Source organism: Atractosteus spatula, chromosome 7 (genome assembly GCF_055471065.1).
Source record: "Atractosteus spatula isolate fAtrSpa1 chromosome 7, fAtrSpa1.hap1, whole genome shotgun sequence".
In the NCBI taxonomy this organism is placed as follows: Eukaryota; Metazoa; Chordata; class Actinopteri; order Semionotiformes; family Lepisosteidae; genus Atractosteus; species Atractosteus spatula.
This window is the reverse complement of record NC_142712.1, coordinates 49,160,952-49,183,805: the sequence shown is the minus strand read 5'-3', so window position 1 is coordinate 49,183,805 and position 22,854 is coordinate 49,160,952. Positions and strand designations below refer to the sequence as shown.

At 41.6% G+C, this 22,854-nt stretch overlaps 1 protein-coding gene and 4 non-coding genes across 5 annotated transcripts in view; 4 read left to right on the top strand and 1 right to left on the bottom strand.

Annotated features, from left to right (window-relative positions):
- mtmr10 (myotubularin related protein 10) overlaps positions 1–13,254 on the bottom strand; it is a 30,690-nt gene extending 17,436 nt beyond the window's left edge. Inside the window, exons 1-2 of the mRNA XM_088921016.1 lie at positions 12,732–13,254; positions 12,122–12,182 (exon numbers count right to left, since the gene is read on the bottom strand). Of these exons, the coding sequence (XP_088777142.1) occupies positions 12,122–12,182; positions 12,732–12,788 (118 nt within the window). The 5' untranslated portion in view covers positions 12,789–13,254. The remainder of the gene's footprint in view (positions 1–12,121; positions 12,183–12,731) is intronic.
- An 889-nt stretch (positions 13,255–14,143) lies between these two features.
- LOC148831291 (small nucleolar RNA U3) lies at positions 14,144–14,357 on the top strand. The gene has a single exon (XR_016091385.1). It is a non-coding gene; the product is annotated as a small nucleolar RNA U3 (small nucleolar RNA).
- A 1,757-nt stretch (positions 14,358–16,114) lies between these two features.
- LOC148831290 (small nucleolar RNA U3) lies at positions 16,115–16,328 on the top strand. The gene has a single exon (XR_016091396.1). It is a non-coding gene; the product is annotated as a small nucleolar RNA U3 (small nucleolar RNA).
- A 4,285-nt stretch (positions 16,329–20,613) lies between these two features.
- Positions 20,614–20,827, top strand: LOC148831289 (small nucleolar RNA U3). Its single transcript, XR_016091405.1, has one exon. It is a non-coding gene; the product is annotated as a small nucleolar RNA U3 (small nucleolar RNA).
- A 912-nt stretch (positions 20,828–21,739) lies between these two features.
- On the top strand, positions 21,740–21,953 carry LOC148831288 (small nucleolar RNA U3). The gene has a single exon (XR_016091415.1). It is a non-coding gene; the product is annotated as a small nucleolar RNA U3 (small nucleolar RNA).
- The last annotated feature ends 901 nt before the right edge of the window (positions 21,954–22,854 follow it).

Below are 22,854 nucleotides of genomic sequence, written 5' to 3'. Positions count from 1 at the left end.
GATGACTACAGTTTCGTAATAACGAAACAAGTAGGTGGTCTAGGGATTTAACTGGAGAGGCCACAGTGTCTGCAACCCAGTTTCAGCCTGTTGCCTCCTGGCTCAGTCAATGCATTTTTAAAAACTCATGTTTCTGTCATTCACTGGCCCTTTCACAACAGACGGCTGGGAGCCAAGAGACAGAAGTCACTTATCAATTTTTCACTTCGCCGCTCTGTAATCTCCGGCAATTTTGGCGGAGAGAAAAAAAAAAGATCTGTAAAGCTCCTGCTCCGGCAAGCCAGTCGGCTCTTCCACACGTGCCCTTTTAGCTGATTAAACCCGAGAAGTTGTCAACACCTCTTCACTTTTGATTGTGGAGTCAAAACACCGGTCTTGTGGGACTCTCACTGAGCTCCAAAAATTGCATAAACACTGTGTAGTGATAGGAAACTGGAACCAACTATGATCCCACCCGACTGCTACATTACTTCTCATCTTTTCAGCTGTGGTCAAAGAGACAGGTCCTGAATTACAGTTTTCTGGCGAGATGAGTCTGAAACATGGGTATTGAGTCTGTCATTAAGACTGTATAACAGTTTTTGGAAAGCAAACAAGAACCAGATTATAATACTCTATGCATTTAGTCTAATAAATGTTTAGTGAAGGAGAACACTAGAAATGTACTATAAAAGGAAAGAAACCTCTACATATCATAGAAGACCTCACTGGAATCATTCCAAACAAAGTCATTTGTTGAAGTCAGCGTTGTTGTAGTTGAAAAGCCCAGTCAGTATTAATCTGTTTTTGTTGGCGCCATACCCTGCAACTATACATCACTTGCAGTGCCTGAGGAGGAGTATGCCACCTAACTGCCTATATATACACTACAAGTGTAAATTACACGTCCAGGCTCCTTCACACTTTCTTCCGAACTTTATGGCTGAGTTTTCTGTGCTAATGGAGAAGGAACAACAGAGGAGTTATATAAGCCAGCTTCAGTGTAGGTCTGTATAGCCTTTGCAACCAGATCACTGCTCCTCTGCTGAGGTTTCTTCACTGAATGCTGTTCACGTTTCCTCAGTCCACAGGATCCAGTTTCAGAACGGAATGAAATGTCCACATTCCAGTGTATAACTTGCAGGAGTACGCAATGGAAATAACTAAGAATGTAGAGTAGTTCTTGCACTTTTATGACATGTTCTTTATAGGGACTTCAAGCTTAAAGAAAATTAACTTTCTCAACGAACAGGGTCAGTGAACTGGATTTATGGGATCAGCCAGTTTGCAGAATCTGAAGTTCAATGTAATCTTGATCTTTCCACAGACAGCAGCTTTTAATTACAAGTATACCTCTTGCACACGGGTACCTCTGAAAGTATTTCAATATGAAACAGGGGATGAGTCAGCAGAGTGACCTTGTGTGCCAAGTCTCACTATCCAAAGTTCAGCAGTCTTTAGCTGTTAATAGCTTTCCAAGAAAACCTGGGGCAATCAGAACACAGTAGAATTTACAAAGCATAAGTGAATTACTTTGCATATTAAAACTGTTAACATTTATGAATTATTATACAATAATTCATATACAGGAGTGACAGAAGAAGGAGACTTTATCCACCTGCTCTGACCATGGACATTAATCCACACACCTTATATAAAATACAACTTTCTAACACTGTTATCTGTAAAAAACATAAAACATTTCTTCTTTTCTCTGCATACAACTTTTTTTTACCATATCAAGGTAGAGATTTCAAATGTAATTCCTTCAAGTCCTCTAGTTCAGACAATGTGACTTCATTTAACGGGAATTAAAAACATTCCTACACAACACAGCGTAGTTTGCAAAACAGTGGAAGTGGAGAGAGGAGACTGGGGCGGATTCCGTTTTAATTACCCACAGGCTACAGTGGGAGGAAAACTCATTCGCACACATGTCGCTTCTGTGGTCAATGCATGACTTTCCTTTGAGTGTTGCTACTGGCGATGGGTTCTGGCGTTTCCCGAGCCTGTGTTTAGAAGCGGTGTCAGCCGCTGCACAAGACCAGCCGTGACTCCCCCCCCCCCTCCCTCCCACAGGAGCTCTGCCTGTCAGGAAGAGGCCAGGAAAACCCCCCTCACAAAAAACCACACCGCAAACCATAGCTGAAGGGAAGAGATTAATAAAGCACCACGAGCAGAGGCTGGCGAATTGGGGAAGTGGGGACGCAGTGCAGGCAGTGTAGCCAACGCCGGAGGGTTCCCTGTTCGAGCAGGCAGCGCTTCGGCTCCTCCGCCCTGCCTGCACGTGAAAGGGACCTGGCCAAAGGCGCCGCTCCCCAGACACGCTCCAGTTTAGGAATGCAATGTTTTTATGCTTAAGACGCTGCTCGTGGCGTTTTCATCTTGAAAAGAGACAATTAAAGGTGGACCTCATACAAGTATTCCTTATCCACAAAGCTCTGACAATGTCAACTCACTGGACGCCAACACTTAACAACTGAGTGGACACCTTCAGAGGACACAAGTGACAGCTGTAAGGAGGTGTATTTAAAACCAAGACCAGGAGACCCTTTTTTTTTTACACAAAGAGGTGTGAGAGCCTAGAATTAACTCCCCCGTCCTGTTTAATAGTTCATTCCTGTTTTAAAAAAAAACACCTGGATGAGATCCTCTGACTAATGGCATGTTAACAGTTAATAGTCAATAGCTGTTCACTAACAGCACCCAAACAAGCTACATGGGCTGACCAGCCTCCTTTCATTTCAGTTCTCATTGAGAACAGCATTGTGACGAGTTTAAGTCAGCCTGTAATGTTAAAGCAGGAAGGTGATTTGCAAAGCAGAAATCATTGCTTGCATGTTCAACGGCAACTCTTGTAGGTCAGGTTCAAGTCCTCGTTCAACAGCCAAGAGAACTAAAGGTGTACACTCTGCAAGATCGTGAATTGGGTCAGGATACTCCTACCCGAATTCTAAATTCTGTTTTTATTTCCGCTCCCATCTGGAGCAGACGTGGTATTTGAAGTCACGCTTAAACTCAAAAGACTAAAATTGATAAGAGGCAATAGCAAATGCTTCCTTCCTCTATTTGACACAGCTTATAAATAAACAATGACTCAGACGTGTTAAAGTAAATCTAATTGTTGCTGAAAACACTCTCTCATGACTCATATTAGTAATATATACACAATATATCAACTAAATGATGTAGACTGAACAAAGAAATTGTGGGTATGTAAATTAATTCGCTCTTTACTCATTACAGACGGAACTGTCTGACTTTTCAATCCATTTGCACAAAGTTAATACAAAGTTAAGGTTAGCAGCCACAGATAGCAGCCACTGAACATGGCTGTCAAATAGTATTCATACCCAGAATTCCTGCCTCAGCACTGAGATGTGTTCATTCTTCAAGCCAAAAGAATGGTTGAAAAACTAGCAGGTGACATTAAAGGACAGTTAAAACAAACCTGTTAAACAAATGAACTTGTTGCAGGTACATGTACAAGGAACACACAGGTTAAGGCAGCATTTCTCAACCTTTTTTGTAAGAGGTCCAGCTCCCTGGAGTCCATCTTTGAGGAATGCTTAGTCTAAGAAATTATTAAATACAGTTTAATCGATAATGCTACTTAAGCTGATGGCAGAGAACAGTCTGTGGATCTGGGGTCAAGGAACATGAGGCTAAGGAATTTTGGAACAGCAGTTCCTGAATGCTTTGGGGAAAAAAAAGATTACACTCTCTCATTCTTACATCTATATTTACTGATTCAAAGTTAAATTCAAACTCTAGAACTTTATGTATCTGCCTGGAGCTGGGTTGAAAAATCAATTAGTTTTGTCCATTTCCACAGTTGCTTTGTATTTTACAGACTGCTGCTCTTAGTATCCCTATGACAAAGGACAATACAGTGCCACCGGAGCATTGCATAGGCCTACTGATATTATAGTCTTTTCCTATTCTTTGCACAAAATGTCCTTAGAAAACACAAAACAGGGATGAAAGTTTCATAATACTGGATTTTTTTGACACAAGAGCTTTGTTATACAGTACGTCATCAGTCTTCTTGTCACACTCCTATGTCTGGTTTCCTTTCCTAGTGCTACAAAGGGAGTTGTTAGACAATTTTCTATTTAAAATAGAGGCAATCTGTCCTTCTTTTCTTGTCAATTGTTGTATCATTTGTACATTTCTGACTTTTGTTTTGCAGAATTTGACAACTAGGATAGCTAGCTCTTTAAATTGCAGGGATCTGATCGCATGACTACCGAATAAATACGATACAATAAGCTCTAAGGAAAAACTAAAGCTGAGGGTTCAACTCTGCTCTGTCAGAATCTTTTTTTTCTAGCATAAGCATTACTTCTATCTCAACGATAACTGCAATTCTTTCAGATACACTACTGCAAGTGTGAACACACACAGAGGTGTGCATGGCACCTTATGACTTATTTATGGCTGTGTGTAAAGCAGAAAGATCACCAATCAGTGCTGCACCATTGTTTTTACCGTTCATCCCCATTAGAGATTCATTACCTAGAATGTCACCTGTCCCTCAGCTGGTTAACTTGGAGAGAAGCCGTGTGTTGGATTTGGTTATCCTGCACAGTGGGATTAACTGGAGCTCCAGCTGATAAAATAACGATGTGTTGCAATGCAGAGTGCAGACATGAAGAATGTGTGTGCACGAAGAAGCCAAATAATGCCACTGGTGTTGCCTTGGGATATCGCTGACAGATAAGAACTGCACCCTTGTGTCAAGCTAAAAGCTTTAATTGTCCTCTGGGCCAGATTCTGCCCATAACAACTTCGCTGTTTTAACCCCTGTGTGTGATCAAAACATTTAGCTAATGGTCAAAGCAAACTACTGACTGTCAGCACAATGGTGGGAATACAAATGTGAAAAAGAACAAGAAAACCAGCTTGCTGAGGGACAGGGTCCTAGAATGAGCGGACCCAGCGGCCAGGGGTACAGAACTCAGGGCTAAGGAGCACGGGATGCAAAAGATTCCAGAAAGGAAACTTATTTTGGAAAGTTGCACATCTCCCTGTAATTTTAGCAAAGCAATAAAAACAGATGTAAATAGCAATTGGTTTGAATTGTGGGCTACGTTTCTGAACAATCACTCCCTGAACATCAGGGGCTGTTTAGCCACATTCAGGTCACCTTCATTAAGATGGAATATCTTATTATGCACCAGCGCGTTACACTGCACTTCCCATTTTAACCCAGCTGAAACTCTGCGTAAACATCCTGTTGTATTATAGGACACAGCCCAGCTGGGCTGAACCTGACTTTAATTAAACACTTCTTAAACAGCAAGCACAGTGCCCAAATTAAAGTCCCAGGCAGTTAAGTATATGTGGTGTTCTATTATACTGTATTATGCAACTAAACATCTGGCACCACTAGACACAGCCAAGGCTTGTTAACTACAGTCTTGCTGAAAGCAAGGAAGAAAACATGAAAGCCTGCCTAGCAGGGAGAACGAGCACTGAGCCTGTTCCCATGGCTGCTGTCCACATGGCAGACAACTGGATGTCAGATATAAGCACACACTAAAAACAGGAATGTAGCCTCTTAAAAGCAGCGCCATGGTGCATGTTACATTAACATAAATGTCAGTTATCATACAGTGCACCTTGATATGTTTTTAATGTCTATGTCTGTGTTGTGTTGGTTGTGTCCTGCCTAGGGACTACAGATGTAAATTAGCATTTTAGCTAACTCAGCTGAAGAGATGCAGCCGTGTACTGTACCTATTCAATAAACTAAACTAAAAAGAAAAAAATGAATAGCAGAGTGGTTGTGCAGACACACCCTGGCATTTATTCAGACTGGTAGTACTGTATCTTCCCAGAAGAACTGATTAGTTGGAGGTTATTTGAAAAGACCCTGTAGCAAGTCTTGGACCAAAATATTGATAATATTCTTCTGATTCCTACCTGCTGTCACATTCATATCTTGGTACATTCATGGCAAAGGAACACAATTACACCACTCTCTGGAAAAGAAGCGTTAATTCAGGCATCAAACTCTATGGAGTTTGCTGATAACTACGAGCTAGGTAGTATTCCCCATGACTAACACTTTCAAAAAACAATCTCAAATACTCGTTACCTACTAGACCCTGGATGCAATGCAGAGTTGTTTATGACTGCAGCTGTAAATCAAGCATTGAGGAAATTTTAAACTATATCTAGCATATATACCTTAAACTGTATCTAGCATGTTTCCATACAGAAATAATAAGTGGGTTTAACTGTTCATGTTAATGTAATGGTGAGCAAAGGCTAACCTCACTTCTCAGCTCTGCTTTAGAGTCCTTTTCAGGGCAAAAGAAAAGCTCAAAATGAATTGCAAGAAAAAATGCTTTATACAGAAGCAATAGCATGTGAGGATCATTTTGAAATTACCAACTCAATCAGCTGCGAGTTACTCGCATGTGTGCAGATGTGAGTCTCTCCACTCTTACAAACAGAAAAACAGCTGATCAGTCCTGTGTTGCTGACTCAGAACAACACAAAGGCCACTTTCTGTTTGGTGTGGTGCCATTTCTGGACAGTGGGTTTGAATGGACAATAGCCGGACTGCAGGGAGAGCTGAAAGGGATACATTCATAATGCTCAAAAAAAGACAAGGGGGGGAGAGCAGGAATTTGAAACAATGTGACATTCACTCGCATTCTGCATCAAAAACACTTCTTCGCGCAAAAGGGGTGTGGGACTCGGGAACGAGCTACTCAGCCACGTTGCTGAAGCCCATACCCTTCAAGGAACAGCTGGATGAGATCCTTGGATTAATAAGCCACTAACTACCAAAAGAGGTCAATGGGTCAAATGGCCTCCTCTTGTTGGTAAGAGTTCTCGTGTTCTTAAAAACCAGAGTTAGTGCAGAACCCCTCCAAACCCAAACACGATCATTTTACTGATACCATCTCTGGCTGTGAAGGAATGTAATTAAACAGTTTGGGCGAAAGAGCTGTTTTATTGGCATTTAAAAAAGTAGAACAGAAGTACAAAAATCTTTTTTTTTTTTAGGAATTTCAAGTAATACAACCTGCTAGTGGTTTTCCTGCTTTGTCTTTGAAGGACAGCTGCAATGTGTACCGCATGTGAGACGCATTGTATCTTTCAGCAAAATAGAGCCTGTCTTCAGCTCGCCACAGGCAAAGGAGTAGCTGTATTTTCCGTACATTTTCCGATTTTTGGAGGGGTTCACCTTTCATTTATTTATAGATGTAGAAAAGTCGGACATTCCAGATAATTTAGGAAACTAAAAAAAAACAGAGACCAAAAAAAAACAACCACCTGACAAACACTCCCTCAGAATTTAAAGTGTAAACACCCTACTGCTTTTAACCACCCTGACCACAAAAATAATAAAATCTGCAGTTTTGGCCAGAAGAGACACCTGCTGCCGAACACAGGGCTGCCTGAGCTAAGCTAGGACCCTGTATTTGTAATGCTCACAAATGGCAGTGCAATGTCCTTTGTATAATCGGTTTCCCTCTCTCCTTACGTATCAGAACGCTCTGGCAGATGTTAACTGAGCTCATAATAAATGGGTTTCCCTTTCGGCGGCAAGACCTTTCACAGTTATTTTGTGCAGTCTGACATACAACACTGTGAGCAAAGGAGGCAGAACCTGCTTAGCAAAAATAAAATGTTTGATGATGAAATATACCCCGTTAAGTATTTCAACTTTTAAAATCAGTGAATGTCCAACACAGGACTGAAATTCCCTGACACCAAATATGTCAATTGCAGACTGCTCTGCACTCTCTAAGCCTTTAATCTCTTTAGTCACAAGGCTTACATTTTTGGAAAACATTTGCAATGATGTACTATTTTTACACTTTTTAGATTACGGTTATTGTGGCAAATGAAACCAACTTTTCTCAAGTTTTAAGTCTGCATCTTGCAAGAACATTGTACAATCATGTGCAGATACTGTATAAGCATTACTTAGCTGAAAAATATGAGTTTTTTTCCACGTGGCATATTTTATCAATCAATACTAATGAGACTCATTGCTACTACCCTGGTAAACTAAAAGTTGGATTAGTATAAGGTGACTAGATACCTCCTACATAGATTGTATTTCAGTAATTGAAAACCAGGAATTCACTTAAAACACCTGAAGGGAGAAAAAAAAGATACAAGTATCAGTGTTAAATTTCACATTTAAATGGCAACAAAAAGCAGCTACATGACTTCAACTGTCACAAGTCACAACTATTTTTTTTCCTAACAGCTTTGCTTAGTATATCACTGCATCAAAAAAATTATCTGTTTACTGCAACTGTGACTCGGTTTCTGACACAAGGGCCATGTCTTCGCATCTGATGTCAGGATGTAATTATAGTGATGATTTGCTGCTTTTCAACAAGTGGTTTATTCTGTGACAAGCTTTTATAAAGGAGCTGAATGCGACAGCATTCTCTTCAGAAAAAGAAAAAAAGAATCCCTTCCATCCCTGCTGTAATTAATGTGTAGCTTTTTTTTTATTCCAAGGAATTAAGTGATCCCATTTTGGAGTAGCAGTTGTTTATCCCCATCTTCAGCATTCTGAGAAAGCCTTTCCATGGACAGAAATCCCTCTCCCTTCTCTCTGGATAAAGTGATAATAAATGAGACCAGGAGCACATAACAAATGTTCTGTTTGGATGCTGCTGTTTTGTGGGCATCTTGCTACTGTGCTCATTTACTGGTCTTTGTCATTACCTCAGTTTGGATGATCTATGGCAAAACAAAACCGATGCACATACTGATGTTCTTAGTGTTAGGGCAAACAAAGTCTTACCTTCCCTTTGAATCTTCTCTATAGTAAAAAAAAAACCCTCACTGGGTCCAGAAAAGCCACAGACGTAGCCAAAAAAAGGAATAAATGTTTGACTGCTTGCTGCAATCAGTAGCTCTTCATAATCATAAAACAATTCTAAAAGATATCTATTAAATACTAAGGGTAACTATTCATAGGGAATAGAAAAGTGTTCATGCTGGTGATTAACCAGGAAGGAGAAACACAAAGGCACACAACACACCTTTTCATAAACAGGACAAGCAAGTTATTTGAGCACGATTGCATTCTCAAGCATAACCCTCTCAGCATTTCCCAGAGCAAATACACACTGAAGTTAACTAGGGTAAACACATGTACGTTCCTCAGACAGGATTGAGCTACTGTAAAGATTAACCAAACAGTACCTTAATCAGTCTGGCCACTCACTAGCATCTGGTAATTGACTTTCCAAAACACCTTGACAGAGAGGAGCAGACATTGTGCACTGACAGCAAATACCCAAGGTCTGCAACCTCAACACTCAAACACTATACTGGACAAAATCAAACTACAGGCCAAGATGCAGGTGTAAGGGTATTACAGACATTATAATTGAACATTTCTAAGAATGTACACAATCAAGTTAATGAATGACTAGCATTCATTATCCTAAATAGGACAGAGAAAGGAGAGTATTCTGTTTTAAAGGAAAAAATCACATTAACGTTTTAGGCAGGAGCATTCCAGCTGCAATCCCAAATATTATTATCAATTTATTATCCAAAGCAAGCCACACGTATAACCATTTGTACCACTAGATGTTCTACAGGAGTAATGCGAGTCAAGATCCTTGTTCAAGGCTACAACAGCACCCTGCCTGCGACTTGAGCCCCTAACCTAACCACTCTTCTCACAAACACTATGCGACACTGCTGACATTATAGGAGATGTGCGAGCAGAGTATTACAGTAACTATTTAACCACATTACACTTAAAAATAATTATGAACTAATATGTACCTGCATACAAGAGAAGGACACATACTTAGTGATAAAGGAATCTTGTTGTCATAGAGAAACAAGACATCCATTTTTTAAACCAGACGTTTGGGGCTTTTTTGGTGAAATTTCTGAGGTACTTGACTCACAAGTACTCTAGCTTTTAATTAAATACTAGATTCTGATTCATATTTTCCACGTCCACCAGACCAATTAGCCTAATCGCTTCATTTCCGGAAAGAAATGTGCCAAAAAAAAAATCTAATTACAGTATATCTCAACAAAATACGGTTCTGTCTACAAAGCAGTTAAGAGACAGAAAATAACACCTCCTCCACATTTCATTGTCAGGCAAAAAGAGATCAAAAACAACAAGGCATCATTATTTGATGCCTTAAGGAAACTGACTTGTCCCTGCCGAGCTACCCAAATGCTCCCAGTTTGTAAAAAGTGCAACCCCACACTTCTACAGTGTAGTCACAGCTTTGCGGTTCTGGCAGTTTTACCAACATCAACCACAGCTCTTGCCTGGCTCTGCAATTACATCGTCTTCACATCTTATCTGTTAAGCATCACCATAAAGCTGTTGATACACTTGCAATGTGCCTATCTTCTGCATCATATAACTGTGCTCTTCTTCTTATCCTCACTGTGGACTTCAACTGTTCCCACACTTTACTGAAAAATCAATCCAGGAATATTTAGCAGGAAACTTCCTTGTCCCTCCAACCTCTTTAAAATATCACAGCTTTATCTGAACTTCTTCACATATTAATCAGGAAGCCCTCAAAAATGATGATCCCCAGCGACCTCTGAATCATCGGCATTGACGACTGCATACTGCTGCGCTGACATAGCTCAGGCCAGTACACGTGAAATGTAGGGCAGAAACTGACTGCAGAAATAATACAGGGCTTGCAAAGAACACACAGAGAGCTCCGTCATATAAACCAAGCAGCACTGACACAGGAATTATGAAGATGGCCACCAAACAGCATGTGCAAAATGTGCACATTTGTCTGTGTGTCATAGTTCAGCCTCGTGCAAACAGCTATGCAGAAGATTTGTATTCATACCACAGTGCATAACTGTGGACAAAATGCACTATTTTAGTTTTTGGAGAATGCTCATGAGGTAGCTGAATATACTTTACAAAAGGAAATAGCAGGAACTAAACACAAGAGAGAAAAAAACACTCAGTTTTTGCAAACATCCTGGGGCACAGTATTAACCTAATTAGCTGCAGCTACCATCTAGACCCTGTGCAACCAACATTGGTTGAAAAAGACACACCTGGACAGTTTATATCGCAAATCGTGCTGTTCAGCTCTTATAACCAGATAAAGACACGCACAAAGAAATAAGGCCTGCGCCTGCTACTATTTAAATTAAACAACACATTAATAATGTACAAGACAGAGTTCTAGGCAATCAACAGAAAGCTTCACTCTGATTCTCCTTATATGATAGCATACTTCTCTCGAGACAATTCTTCTCCTTACTTTTTCTTCCTTCACAAAAAAAGCATTCCTCACTGGCAAAACAGTATTGTTGAGGCCCATTATAGAGAGTTAGACATGTCAATGAAAAGGGGGCCAGCAGGCAGATAACCATGGTGACTGAGAGGCACTCTGGAGCCCTGTAGAGAGGAATGCCCATCTTGTCAAGGCTCAAATGCACGGATACGTTTTCTGTGGGAAAGGTTGGTTAAACACTGGCTTTGTCCCTGCTCCAAAAATACACCCCCCCTCCACACAAAACAAGCACCAGCACAGAAAAACACTCAAGAGCTGACCACATGACCTGCCGTTCCTCATATTTGAATTCACCAGAGATGTTTAGAGGTACAGGACAGTTTTGGCCTAGTTTTGTCTTTCTGGTGGGAGAGCGTCCCAGGAAGAGATCACAGAGTGCTTGCAGAACACAAACCTGACCCAGAGAGAAGTGACAGCACTCTCCGACAGCTCACTGCGCAGGAAGTGTAGGGTACAGATTTACACCGGCAGAACTGGAGGTTTCACCTGTTCTGCAGTTCAACTCAAGCTCGCTCAAGGGATACAGGCACACCAACCCTGGAAGGCAACAGGACTTTAAACCGCTCGGAGGACAGAGAGGACGTTCAGTAAAAGTGTAAACAAGCCAGGACATGGTGTCATTAGCAAGTCTCTGCCACGGTCAGTTATTCAAAGACTTCACCAGGGGAGGCAGGTTATTGTAAATTATTAACAGAAAGATTTACTGAACTACTAAGAAGAGAATTCTGACGTTAAAAAAACACCAAAACCCACACGACTCCCGAACTGGGTCATTTTCACTTCTCGTCTGCAGGGAACGCGCGGTGTGTTAAATCGTGAAAAGGGAAGGAGGTCTGACTTACCTGGTAGCAATTTCGCTTCTAGCTTCCTTATTGGGGGCTGGGGGCTCCTCTTGACTTCTGTCTGTTAAGTGCAAAGAGGCATTTAAAGATTAAAAACGTACCAGGCAAGCCCCAGACGCTTACTAACCGTATAGCCCAGTGCCAGAATCCCTGACAGAGCAGTGCGTTGTTTATATATTACCATTCATAAAGCTTCACAAAATATTAAGCAAAAACGTTTGGCTTCAAAAAACAGCATATAAAACAAGACAATTTGGTGCTATTTTTCACACTCAGCCATAAACTGTTTTTTGTCTTTCTTATTTAACGACCAATTATCTATGCTTCCAGAAGGATTCGTGCATACAACGGAATTAAAGATGCAAATCCTCATACACTAGTTTAAACGCGGAAAGTGTTCTAAACGTCGTTCTCCTGCATCTGGAATTCATAACATAGTTGTGAAATCATCGATGTACATAACCCGTTTTTCAAAAGCGATTATTTCCTAACATTAAATAAAAACAGCAAAAGGTTTCAAGTGTGTAGCTACAGACACACCAGAGCTCAAGTTGTTTGACAAACACTGACAGCTCGTAGCAAAGTCAATAACTTAGCGCGAAATGCCTACCTGCACAGGAGGCAGGTACGACTTGAACGTAGGTTTCAGAGGTTTTACAGAAAACATCTCTCAAGACAGGTTATTCAAACACAAACACGGGAAAAAGTCTCCTTATAGCGCTGTGGCCTCAGCAAATATTGGTAAACCAACCGCCGACTTGTCAATGAATGAAACACGAAGCTCTTCTTCTTGAGATCATTAGTGAGCGATTCTCGTCAAGCCCTCATCAGAGCAGAACAGAAAGTTGAACAGGCGGAACAGTAGGAGGGGTCTTCGGCTCCTGTCTTTGCTTAACTTTACAGACCTGGTCCAGGCCAGAGCAAGTGTCACAAGAGCCGCCGGGTTCGTGTTTTACAGCCAACCCTAATGCCTATCCGGAAGGCTCGGAGCCTTAAATTTAAAAGGCGAGATGAAAATGGGCGAGAACGCCGGTCCCTTCCTCCCCTGCCACATCGTGACGCTACCGAGTGACGAGCTCAAACCCTGCTCATGCACTTTCTGCGCCGCGAGACACAGCGGCCATGTTGGTCTGGCTGGAAAGCGTCGCTCAGTTGAGCTACGGCATCGCAGCGCGGACAAACTGTCCCACCCTCACGGAGTAAGCTCTTCACCCAGCCGTGTGCATATCCTTGCGATTCGGATTTCAAAGTGCATTATTGACAAACCCACTGTAACAAAATATAGTTCTATATATTATCGTTCTATACAGACTTATAAAGATATAATATTGATCACAGTATAACTAGATTATAACTCTTAATCTCCTGTTATAATAGAAATTGTTTTCCTTTTGCTGTCACATATTTCAGTTTAAATCAGAAACGATAACGGTCAGACGGATGGAGTACTTTTCATCCACGTATAACCGTTTCGAAAATAATTAGCCTGTATTTATTTAAAAAGGCACAAATGGGGCGAAATCGCCCTAGTTATGTAATCGAAGTGGGAGCATGGCGCCCCCAACTGGAGAGTTTGTAGTAATGCAGTTAGAATTTTAGATCAGACTTCAGACGTTCATTTAAAAAGGTTGCATTTGAATGAAGACAAGCCTTTCGACGTTGTACGTAGATAAATGTATATATATATGTACTAATTCACACTGTAAGTAAGAATATGATCTATTTCTTGGTATGTTGAGATACTTCACATGTCGAAACTAGAGATGACGTTCCTTAGTATGCAAAATATGGAAGCGATGTGTTCTGGGTATTGTAAAAGCTATACATAAAGACTAATTTCACCCTCTGTGGCACTTCAGTTACAATGAATCATGCATATAATTGTTAATTTTCTCAACGTACCAATTCAGAAATATGATTTGGAGACTTTGGTGATGACAATATTGATTTTTTAAAATTCAAAACCATGACAGGCAGTAATTGCGGGTTTACTGGGGTGCGCTGCTCGAGAGGTGGAAATTTAAGACTATACTTTCAGGGATCATTTCTATAGTTTGTGACTTGAGAAATGCGTTTCTAAAGTGTTTGGTCTCGCCACCCACGAGGAGGATCCATGGTGTCTCCTTCTGAGCGCGAAGCGGGTCGGGAGTGTTGCTTTAAAGCAGCTGTTCCCGACTATTGATGACCGTTCCTCTCTCTTACGGGCTGAGGAGGAAGGAGACACTTTCTGAGTGGGCGGCTATCTTATAATGGTTAAAAAACAGAAGTAGTTTATCAGACAATAAGCGTTCTACGCTCCGGTATAGTACAAAAGCAGTTCTATTTTTGATGTTGCCCACAAACACATAATACTGAAGCTGGTAGTTTAATCAAAACCAGTTAATTTATGGTGAACTTTTGAAAGTATTCGTCACTTTTTAGCTTTCCTATGAAATTAACAAAATTCAATGCTTTTTACAGTTATGATATATTAAAGCTTTAATGAGCTAACCTACTTCAGCAAGGTGTTTTTTGACGAGGGGCGCGGGAACCGAGGGGGTCCCGGCTGCAGCAGAGGCGAAGCGCACTGAATGAACAGCGCGTGCTGTAATGGGGTCTGCAGTACCCGAATACCGCCGTGAGAAAGGCGAGCTTATGGCTGACTGTGCCCATGTAAACTCCACAATCAACTTCGCCAGGTTTAAACATTAAACGTGTTTTAGTCCCATTCGCTGTTTGCGTCAAACTAACAAATAATAGGAGACGTTTTCCACAATACCAAAACTGTTCCTCAAAGCTCAAGTGAACTAAACACCCACCTACACGAGCACGTCAGAACCGTTGCGCTCGAATTTCCTGTTTTTGGAAAACTAAAACTTCTCGAATTTACATTTATGAATGTTTACTCATTTTGTGACAATGTTCTATTGTGAGATGTTGTTTTTGGAAATAGAGTACATTTTTGTAGAAAAAAATTAACGTCGGCGATTGGCAGTCTTAAGGCATATGCACAATGTACGTAAACAAAACAACGTGGTTTTCAAATAGTAGAACATCAACATATTTATAGGATTGTTTTTAAAGGAATATAACCAAATTAAAACCTCACATGGCTCCTACAGGGTGTGACGCTGTGACAGAAATGTTCTTCCAACATACTGTACTACAGTTATTTTTTTCCGACCGCTTACTCTTGGGGACGCGAAGGATTTGTTTTATCATTGTCGTCCTCGTGTAGAAAGGCTCTCTTGAATTCAAAGCGGAATTAATTAAAGTCATTCAGAATTTAGAGCTTAAGTTCTGATCACGATGTCAAACAGCGACATACATTTTACATACTTTAAGTTAAAAAATATATTGTATTTTATTTACTGTAGCTCAAGTAGGTAGCTGCGTCAGCATGCGTAGGCTGCAAAGGAACAATACAAGTTTATTCCAAACAAAAGAGAAGAAAGGAAACGTTTCGGCTGTGTTTAGGGTCATGTCCCGAAGGAAAGCTCCACAGCCGAAACGTTGTTTCCTTTCTTCTCTTTTCAGCATGGAATAAACCTTTACTTGTTCTTTTGTATTTTATTAGAATTAGAACAGAAATGTTTGAGTTAGGGATATTTCTGCGAAAAGCTCTTTTCTCTAAGAGCTATGTGTATACGATGTATATTTTCAGTCATCGAGAACATTGTTACGGTATAATTCCTGGATTCGGCTGGTGTGAGTTTGAAGCAGTTCATTGAGCAGCGAGGCTGGAAGACGAGCTCGCTGAGAGCCGACAGGACTGACGCTTTAATTATGCACCTCAAGGCATTGTGGGTATTTGTTTGACCAGGTTGGTCTTTTCTTTTAATTTGTCTCTTTGGAGTATTTATAACTAATATCGCTCAGATATGTTATTTCTTTACTACGTCTCTTATTGGATCAACAGATATGTTCTTGGGAAATGAACCCGTTAACATTGCACACCGTGACTGCAATTGCTTTCAGGTTTACTGGGGTGCGGTGCTCGAGCAATATGGAGTTAAGACTATACTTTCAGGGATCATTTCTATAGTTTGTGACTTGAGAAATGCGTTTCTAAAGTGTTTGGTCTCGCCAACCACGAGGAGGATCCATGGTGTCTCCTTCTGAGCGCGAAGCGGGTCGGGAGGGTTGCTTTAAAGCAGTTGTTCTCGACCATTGATGACCGTTCCTCTCTCTCACGGGCTGAGGAGGAAGGAGACACTTTCTGAGTGGGCGGCTCTCTTATAATAGTTTAAAAAAAGACTCGGTTTTTTCAAAAACTGCTAGAAAAGATCTTATGACCTGAACCGAAGCAAAAGCAAGTGTCAGGGTTTGGAGATACTTTTTTGTTATGGGAGGTAGCTGGTAAGAAACGAGCCATAGGTAATTTAAATAATTTACATACTGTAAAAAGAAGAAAGCAAGCACAGTCTGAAGATAGCTCCAGGGCCGAAACGTTGTTTTCTTTCTTTATCAGCATGGAATAAACCTATTACTTGACTCTTTAATTTCGCCAAGCCAGCCCCATCTTTCATTTGCACAGATTGATAATGGACAATCACCACTGTTGGAAACGTTTTATTGCATGCGACGTTCATATCTAGTCAAAATGTTCACCAAATTTGTGAGAATGTTTCTTTTGTGACATGTTGTTATGGAAAGAAAGTATATTTTGATTATAAAAAAATATGGACTCCATGTCGCGACAAGGGGGCGGGGATTTTGCCAGCGTATGTCATATCACGACATGGACGCACGCAGTGGGGCGTTTGTCATATCGCGATATGTGGACTTCGTATCGCGACATAGGGGCAGGGGGTTTTGTCGGGGTATGTTATATCGCGATATATGGACTTAATGTCGCGATAGTGGCGCTATTGGAGTAATGCGCCAGTCACAATGGGTTTCGCGATGTGATCGTGATGCGCACACTCCTATCGTGACATGCTATCTGAGTCGTGAACGCGCTGGGGATGCCATGACATTCTTTGTCTGCTATTCACTTTTGACCTCAGTGCGACTTAGACTGATAAGTAATTGGAAACCAATGGATGTGTTACTGTATATCCAGCGTGCTCATACAGCACACGGTTAACCGGGGCTACAGTTTTTGGACCAAGAAGAACATCCATCACCTCTGTATTTACATGTTCTAGGAACTGCCGCTGTGGGACTTTACCCAATCAGAGTGTCGATTCTCACTCTTCACCCAATCGCGGCCCGAACTGTTCGGGGCTTTAGCCAATCATGGGTCTGAGAGCTGTTCAAGCTAGCAGCGCCAGGTGGATCGGCTTGTTTACTGTCAATGAGAATCTATTTTTAAAATGCTTTACTTATTTGCAAAATAAGTACATCGGCTAATTTTTAAACGTCTTTATTGATTCACAATGTCCCGTACTCTTCGAAATAAATACATTTTTTATTTGCAATATAACTGTCTCCACTGCTTTCTGTAATGAATACATGGTATTTGAACAATTTTAATCGTCTAATTTAGGTAGGGGAAACACCTTCTGCTTTGTACTTCAAAAATGAATAGAAATGTAGTCTATGATCATTATATTACAATGTGATTTCAATTTTGTTTTTTATTGTTAAATTATATCGATCTTGAAACTAATACCTAAAAATGTGAATATGGGCTCTCTGTCTGCAACTGGCTGCTGGACTTTCTTATCGAGAGACCACAGGTGGTGCGGATAGGCAATAAAACATCAACACCACTCACCCTGAGCACTGGAACCCCACAAGGCTGCTGTCCAAGGTTGTACTCCCTATTTACTCACGACTGCACAGCAAGACACAGCAACAACCGCATCATTAAGTTTGCTGATGACACCACTATAATAGGACTGATCAGTGATGATGACGAGTCCACTTACATGGATGAAGTTGTACAGCTGCTTAGGTGGTGTCATAGCAATAACCTGGACTTGAACATAAAGAAAACGAAAGAGCTAATAGTGGACTTTCGGAGACACAGGCCATACACTCACAGCCCACTCAGTATTGATGGAACGGAAGTGGAAACAGTCACCAGCTTTAGGTTTTTGGGAATTCACATCTCTAAAGATCTAACCTGGACTGTGAACACTGACTCTATCATGAAGAAGGCTCAGCAGCGCCTTTATTTCTTGAGGTGCCTCAAGCGATGGGGGATGCCAATACATGTGTTGGTGAACTTCTACCGCTGCACCATCGAGAGCGTCCTCACCAACGGGATCACCGTGTGGTATGGCAACACCTCTTCGCGAGAAAGAAAGGCACTGCAGAGAATGGTCAATATGGCCCAGAAGATCATCAGCTGCGGTCTCACCGAGATTAAACAGCTCTATGAGGACCGCTGCCGTGGTAGAATTCTGGCCATCACAGAGGACAGTCACCACCCCGGGCATGAGCTCTTCACCCCACTGCCCTCAGGCAAGAGATATAAGAGCATACGGACACTTACCACTAGATTCTTCAATAGCTTCTATCCACTAGCAGTGAGACTGGCGAACACATTTAGCCATCCCCCTCAGACCACACCTACACCATCACCATCTGCCTCTTTATGATTTCTTATCTATTGCACATCTCCAGTCATTGTTTACACGTCTGTATTGTTTACATTCAAACTGTCTACATGTTTACTTGCACATTGTCTATTGTTTGTTTGTACATTGTCTTGATGCACTGTTTGCACTTTGTCTTGTTTTTTACACTTGTTTTACAATCGAGAGACTTTCTGTAAGTAAGAATTCCATTGTACCAGTACATGTACCGGTTACATATGGCAATAAAGTTCAAGTTCAAGTTCAAGTTCGTGTTGTACCAGCGGTAATTTGGAAACTGGTGTCTCTTCACCAATGAAAGGAGTACACAGGCAATACATTTTCGAGAACATGGTTATAAATTAAAAAAAAACACCTAACCCAATGAACTAACATAGTAATTCCTTTGTAAATGTAAGACTGTTCATTCGCGAAAAGGCTACAAAGTCTGGGGTCAACTGATCAAAAGATCACAACTAAAGAAATCTGGTGGTCGTGACTTTGCTGTTTTGTACGTCACAGAGTGACGTCACAGCCAGGAAAAGAAGGAGCTATATTGAAATATATTGGAACATCCCCCCCACCCGACCAGACAGACTCGGAAAACAAATTGCCCCCATTGTTTTAATCACAATCAGGAGTTCAAGTACCGAGTTTGTTAGTACCTGTAAACTTCCTTGTAGATAGTCACGTGATTACCCGAAAAAACAAGGCGCTATATCTCGGAAACAAAAGCAGCACAAACGCTACATACAGCGACACAAACCGACACAAACGCAACACTAACGATCGCGGTGAGTTTCGTCGTTTGTGCTGTTTGACGGACGGGTGGGCAACTAAATGGAGCAGGACAAGCAAACATGTCTGGGTCATTACATTGCAGACTGCAGAAGATCTAACACAGGCACCCATACCAGTGTCTTCAGAGGGCAGGTGTGCCCTCACGCTGTATTCCACACCAAAGATAAAAGGACTGTGAGCTCATCGCTTCATGTTTGCACATAAGACCCCTGTAAATACAAGCACACAGATAATGACAGTTTATTAAAGAATTCAAATATATGTTCACTTCTGTTATGTGAAAAAAATATATATATGTTTCCAATATTGCCGCGGTCCGCAGGTGTGAGACGGTAGACTTTCCAGTATTGCTTCTCGGATATGTTATTGACTACCCGCGACAACCTTGTTCTTTTTCACGTTAACGATTGTACGTTGCAGAAAAAGTGCAAGAGTGATCTTGTTCTTAAAGTTGCAGATCCAAGCCTTTTTGAACACGTGGCTCGACTGACGGGTCGAATCTTCACACGTCCCTTGGCACGCGTGTTTATTTAAGAAGGTAAAGGGTAAAAAAAGGTTTATTCTCTTGGTAAGAACATGCAATTGATCGTTAGTCTTCGCTTTTTTCCGCTTAACCCCGCAACTCATCTGATTAGGGTATATGATGCTCGTGACAAATACAATTTTCCTGCTCACGCAAACGCACACAACACACTGATCTTAAATGCAAAATCCACCGCCGCCCCCACCCGGGCAAAAATAGGAACACAACTACAGAACTGTTACTCTCGCACTGGTAACAGACGCTTGAACTCGGCAGCCGGGGTCTCTGGAGGAAAAAGTCACAGTGCCTGGTCACGTGATCATCGGAAACCCAAGGTGGTATATCTCGGGAACGAAAGCAGCACAAACGCTACTTTCAACGGCACAAACCAGCACTAACGATTGAAACCGGTCTGGTTCCCCTACGACGTTGTAGGGGGGCTGAGTAACGTCAAACTCCCCCCAAAAAAGACGCTATATCTCGGGAAGGAAAGAAGCACGGAAGAACGTTTCAACGACTCAAACCGGCACGAACGAATTAGGTGGGTTTCATCGTTTGTGCTGTTTTATAAGGAGGCCAACTTCACGGAGCTACTGAAGCGTGCTACTTTTTCATCAATTCTTAAATTTACTATAAATAATTTATAATTGTTTATAAGAGTTAAGACTATACTTTCAGGGATCATTTCTATAGTTTGTGACTTGAGAAATGCGTTTCGAAAGTGTTTGGTCTCGCCAACCACGAGGAGGATCCATAGTGTCTCCTCCTGAGCGTGAAACGGGTCGGGAGTGTTGCTTCAGGGCAGCTGTTCCCGACCATTGATGACCGTTCCTCTCTCTTGCTGGCTGAGGAAGAGGGAGACACATTCTGAGTGGGTGGCTGTCTTGTACTGGTGTAAAGGAAGAACTTTCACAAGTGTCGAGTAAGTCATACTGGTGTCTTTTTTCAAATCAAAAAGTTCTTCTTTTCTTTCATGAAGACAGTACTGCTAATATGACACTGCCCGTTTGTTTGATCAAAGCTGGTTATTTAAGGATGAACTGATAAGTGGTATTTTTTCATCAGTTCTCAAGTTTAATTTGAGTAATTTGTCATTGTTTCCATTAATCTTAGCAATGGCATGTTTTAGCTATAAACAAGGTTCTTTTTGATGAGGGTTGTGAGAACGTATCTTGAGAGCCAAGGGGGTGCCGGCTGCAGCAGAGGTTAGAGAGAGAGTCTTTATTATCCCTTGGGGGGGCAAGTTGCTTTACAGCAGCAGTGTTGGTGTACAGATGGACAGAAGAAAAAAAACGACAGGAACAACAACAATAGACATACATATTTGCATAGAAGGTCAAGTGTGAAGTAACGATATGGCTACAGGTATGAATGAGAACTTAAATCTGTTGGTTTTGGAGCTGGGGAGTCGCTATCTGCTTTCTGATGGGAGTAACTGGAAAGTATTAAACAAGGGGTGTGAAGGATCATCACAGTCGGATGTTGCTTTACTCAAAACACGTGTATGATAAGATGGTGGAAAGGGCTGGAAGATCAGCACCGATGACCTCGCGACATATGTTCACAAGACTGCCCAGCTTGTTCTTGCCTCTCGGATTCAGGTTGCCAAAGCAGCAGGTCGGGGTAAAAGTGAGTACAGATTCAAGGAAGGACCGATAGGACAAAATGACTCGTCGACCTTCAAATACTTAAGCTGTCTTAAGAAAAAATGAACCCATTGAAACTGCTCACCATGAATGGTATTGCTTTCAGGTTTACTGGGGTGCGCTGCTCGAGGGGTGGCGAGCTAAGACTATACTTTCAGGGATCATTTCTATAGTTTGTGATTTGAGAAATGCGTTTCGAAAGTGTTTGGTCTCGCCAACCACGAGGAGGATCCATAGTGTCTTCTCCTGAGCGTGAAACGGGTCGGGAGTGTTGCTTCAGGGCAGCTGTTCCCGACCATTGATGATCGTTCCTCTCTCTTGCTGGCTGAGGAAGAGGGAGACACATTCTGAGTGGGTGGCTCTCTTGTACTGGTGTAAAGGAAGAACTTTCACAAGTGTCGAGTAAGTCATACTGGTGTCTTTTTTCAAATCAAAAAGTTCTTCTTTTCTTTCATGAAGACAGCGCCGCTAATATGACACTGCCCGTTTGTTTGATCAAAGCTGGTTATTTAAGGATGAACTGATAAGTGGTATTTTTTCATCAGTTCTCAAGTTTAATGTGAGTAATTTGTCATTGTTTCCGTTTATTTTAGTAATGGCATGTTTTAGCTATAAACAAGGTTCTTTCTGATGAGGGTTGTGAGAACGTATCTTGAGAGCCAAGGGGGTGCCGGCTGCAGCAGAGGTTAGAGAGAGAGAGAGTCTTTATTATCCCTTGGGGGGGCAAGTTGCTTTACAGCAGCAGTGTTGGTGTACAGATGGACAGAAGAAAAAAAACGACAGGAACAACAACAATAGACATACATATTTGCATAGAAGGTCAAGTGTGAAGTAACGATATGGCTACAGGTATGAATGAGAACTTAAATCTGTTGGTTTTGGAGCTGGGGAGTCGCTATCTGCTTTCTGATGGGAGTAACTGGAAAGTATTAAACAAGGGGTGTGAAGGATCATCACAGTCGGATGTTGCTTTACTCAAAACACGTGTATGATAAGATGGTGGAAAGGGCTGGAAGATCAGCACCGATGACCTCGCGACATATGTTCACAAGACTGCCCAGCTTGTTCTTGCCTCTCGGATTCAGGTTGCCAAAGCAGCAGGTCGGGGTAAAAGTGAGTACAGATTCAAGGAAGGACCGATAGAACAAAATGACTCGTCGACCTTCAAATACTTAAGCTGTCTTAAGAAAAAATGAACCCATTGAAACTGCTCACCATGAATGGTATTGCTTTCAGGTTTACTGGGGTGCGCTGCTC